Raw genomic sequence first — 3,089 nt, forward strand, 5'->3', positions numbered from 1 at the left:
AACGGTGCTAACCACTGAGCCACCTTGCAGCCCCCAATAAAAAATGTTTCCCCAAAACCAGACAATTTCCAGCAGTTTTGGGAAAGTTTTGAGGACTTTTTAAAAATGAAATAAGGTATTTTTGAGATGTACACCCTCAGTAGGAACTGGAGGCCTTGGCGCTGAGAGTCACAGATAATTGCAGAGTAAGCAGAGAAAAACATCGACTTGTCCTTTAACCCTCTGAATTCAGAGCAGTTTCTGGGTATATTTTTTTGCTCCTATCACATTTTCAGTTACTGTGGGCTCATTTTTCACTGCAACATAAAGTCCTGCACCTCTATGGAAACAGACCAACCATGACTAGAAGGAGAGAGAACTCAGAAATGTCTTCTGTGCAGCCTGATACAGTTAGAATGCCATAAATAATTTAAAAAGCAGAAACAAAACTTGAATTTCTTTAATTATTTACATAAAAAATTGGAAAACAAAAATCGGGCTTCAGCATTTCTCCAAGTGCCCACAGCTGCTACCAATATTGGGGAAATGTGGCTTTACATACTACAGATATTTCATTATGTAAATTTTAAATTTGTTTTCCATGTTTGTGCTGAACACAGCTCGCAATTCAACCAAAAAGTCTGAATTTTCCTTATGTGACTGTTGGTAGCAGCTGAGTCACTAATGGCTTTATAGTTGCACTGAGAAGGCAGAATTTCTTGTTTTTTTTTTGCAGAATCTGGTTCATGCAAATGCTTCATTCTGGGTGAATTTTAAATGAGATACATACAATAAAGTGATTTTGATAAAATATCAGACTTTTAAGCTAAGATTCGGTTTGGTTTCCAGACATTACAACATATTATACTTGAGTAGTTTAAGGACTCTGTTTCACAGTTTCTGGATTTGATTAAAAATGTCATTTTGGCTTCTTTTTTTGTGTGTTTTTTTTAAAGACAACATTCCTTCCAAATCCTTTGGCAGGTTTTGGGGATCAGAGGATTCAGTAAAATACAGCATCTGCTGCTAAACTGGACAGCAAAACACGTGCAACATGCCAAGATGCAAACAATCGGATCAGAGGCTCTTGGCTGCATCTTTAAAAGGAATGCAACCAGAAAAGTCACGTTATTGTCTAAGTCAGGGGTGTCCAATCCTGGTCCCTCGAGGGCCACAGTCCTGCATGTTTTAGATGTTTCTCTCTTCCAACACACCTGATTCAGACGATCAGGATCGTTATCAGGCTTCTGCAGAGAGAGAGAAACCACAGGACTGTGGCCCTCGAGGACCAGGATTGGACACTCCTGGTCTAAGTGGTGCCTCATTCCAGGGTTCCCTTCACCTTTTTCTTTTCCTCCTCATCCTCCAGAACTCGCGGTACCAGACGTACCAGCGGATGTGGAACTACATGAACTCCAAGCAGCCCAGCGTGTTCGTGAAGAGCACCGAGGAAGGCATCGCCCGCGTCCTCAACTCCAAGTACGCCTTCCTGATGGAGAGCACCATGAACGAGTACTACCGCAGCCTCAACTGCAACCTCACGCAGATCGGCGGCCTGCTGGACACCAAGGGATACGGCATCGGCATGCCGCTGGGTGAGTGGAGGGCGACCACCGAACCATGTGTTCTGCCGCCGCCGCCGCCAACAAAAGCCAATTCTGGTTGTGTGTTTTAGTCACAGAGCCGACCAAAACAAATATAGTCTATATGTGAATACGCACCATTTAATGCCAAGGCAAACAGCAGATGGCAAACAAGCTGCTGCAAGTGGCCCCATGGTGCCGATCCCTGGTGTTTGATCACAGCGTGCTCGTGACTAATGTGTCAGATATCGACCCGTGAACACAATGATGACAGTGCAGCTCTCAGACAATAGCAACACCTACGAGGCTGAAAATGAACATTTTAATTCATTTTTGTGAAGGTGGCACTTCTATTTATTTGAGTTTTTTTTTCCCCAGAATTTGGCTTGTCAAACAGCGACACAGAGCCTGAAGGCATGCCGCTCAACTGCAGCAGTGGTGGAAAGTAACACGAGTATCATTTTGTGGTGGTGTTTCCATGTGCTGCTGCTTTCTCCTTCCACTCCATTATATCTCAGAGGGAAATGCTGTACTCTCCAAGCGTTTACGATACTAATTTCACACAGCGGATAATATAACAAACTCTTTAAATCAGTGGTTTCCGACCATTTTTGGCTTCTTTCACAAGCAGTCTTTAGTCGAGCTCATATTTCAGATGTCTGTGTTGTTAACATCTCCACCAAATGGGGAGTTTTCCCTAAAAACTTCTCAATAAATGTTCCAGCGATCCAGTGTCTCAGCAAAAGTAAAGGATTAAAGACAAACTGCTCTTTCCTCCTTCTCCTCCGATTAATCATCCAGCAAACTCTCAGATTTATGTCATGCTTTGCTATTAATAATCCAATAATATATCAGTGAGAGGGACCAAACCAGCACTTTTAATGCAATACTTTAATTACATTTTGCAGCTTATGTTGACTTAAGTAGGATTTTTCATGCTTGTAATTGAGTATTTTTGTTTTGCTGTATTTTTTTGCTCAAGGGATCTGAATGCTTCCTCCACCGGTAGCAGAGGGTGTAAAGCTGGTAGCACAGATCATAAACCCGCAAAGACTAATTGGTCTGGCTATCGTTCGATCACTGCTCCGTGTGCTCTGCTGCATCTTTAAAGTCTGCGCTGTGTTCCAGGAGCGTTTCTTGTTATGTTTGTTTGCAGAAATTTATTACGCCGATACCACAGGAGCCCGTGTGAAGTGGAACAGATCGGTACGTTGGTCGTGTCGATGTTGCTGCTGCTGCCAGAGTTAAAAAGATGTGGCAAATCGATTCCGGCTGACGATGTACATGTCAGAACATGGATCGGGCTGAGAGTCCGAAGGGACGGAGCCTGGGCCTGTGGTGAAATCAGCTCTGATGCGTAAATAAGCTAAACACGAGACTCGTGTAGTCCTTTCATTGACGTTTGGAGGTTGTCATAGCTCGCTGTAGCGGAGAGGTCACCTGCAGACTGTGGAGGTTGATGAGAACAGGGTGTGAAATAGCAGATTTATACCCATAGTCTACCTTTAGGGCAGGGGTGTCGAACTC

General features: G+C 43.5%; 1 protein-coding gene across 1 annotated transcript in view; it reads left to right on the forward strand.

Annotated features, from left to right (window-relative positions):
- The window catches only part of LOC103360366 (glutamate receptor ionotropic, kainate 5-like), a 154,338-nt gene that overhangs the window by 127,453 nt on the left and 23,796 nt on the right, over positions 1 to 3,089 (forward strand). Inside the window, exon 16 of the mRNA XM_008286087.1 lies at positions 1,349 to 1,574. Within this exon, the coding sequence (XP_008284309.1) occupies positions 1,349 to 1,574 (226 nt within the window). The remainder of the gene's footprint in view (positions 1 to 1,348; positions 1,575 to 3,089) is intronic.

Source organism: Stegastes partitus, unplaced genomic scaffold (assembly GCF_000690725.1).
Source record: "Stegastes partitus isolate 25-593 unplaced genomic scaffold, Stegastes_partitus-1.0.2 Scaffold431, whole genome shotgun sequence".
Lineage (NCBI taxonomy): Eukaryota > Metazoa > Chordata > Actinopteri > Pomacentridae > Stegastes > Stegastes partitus.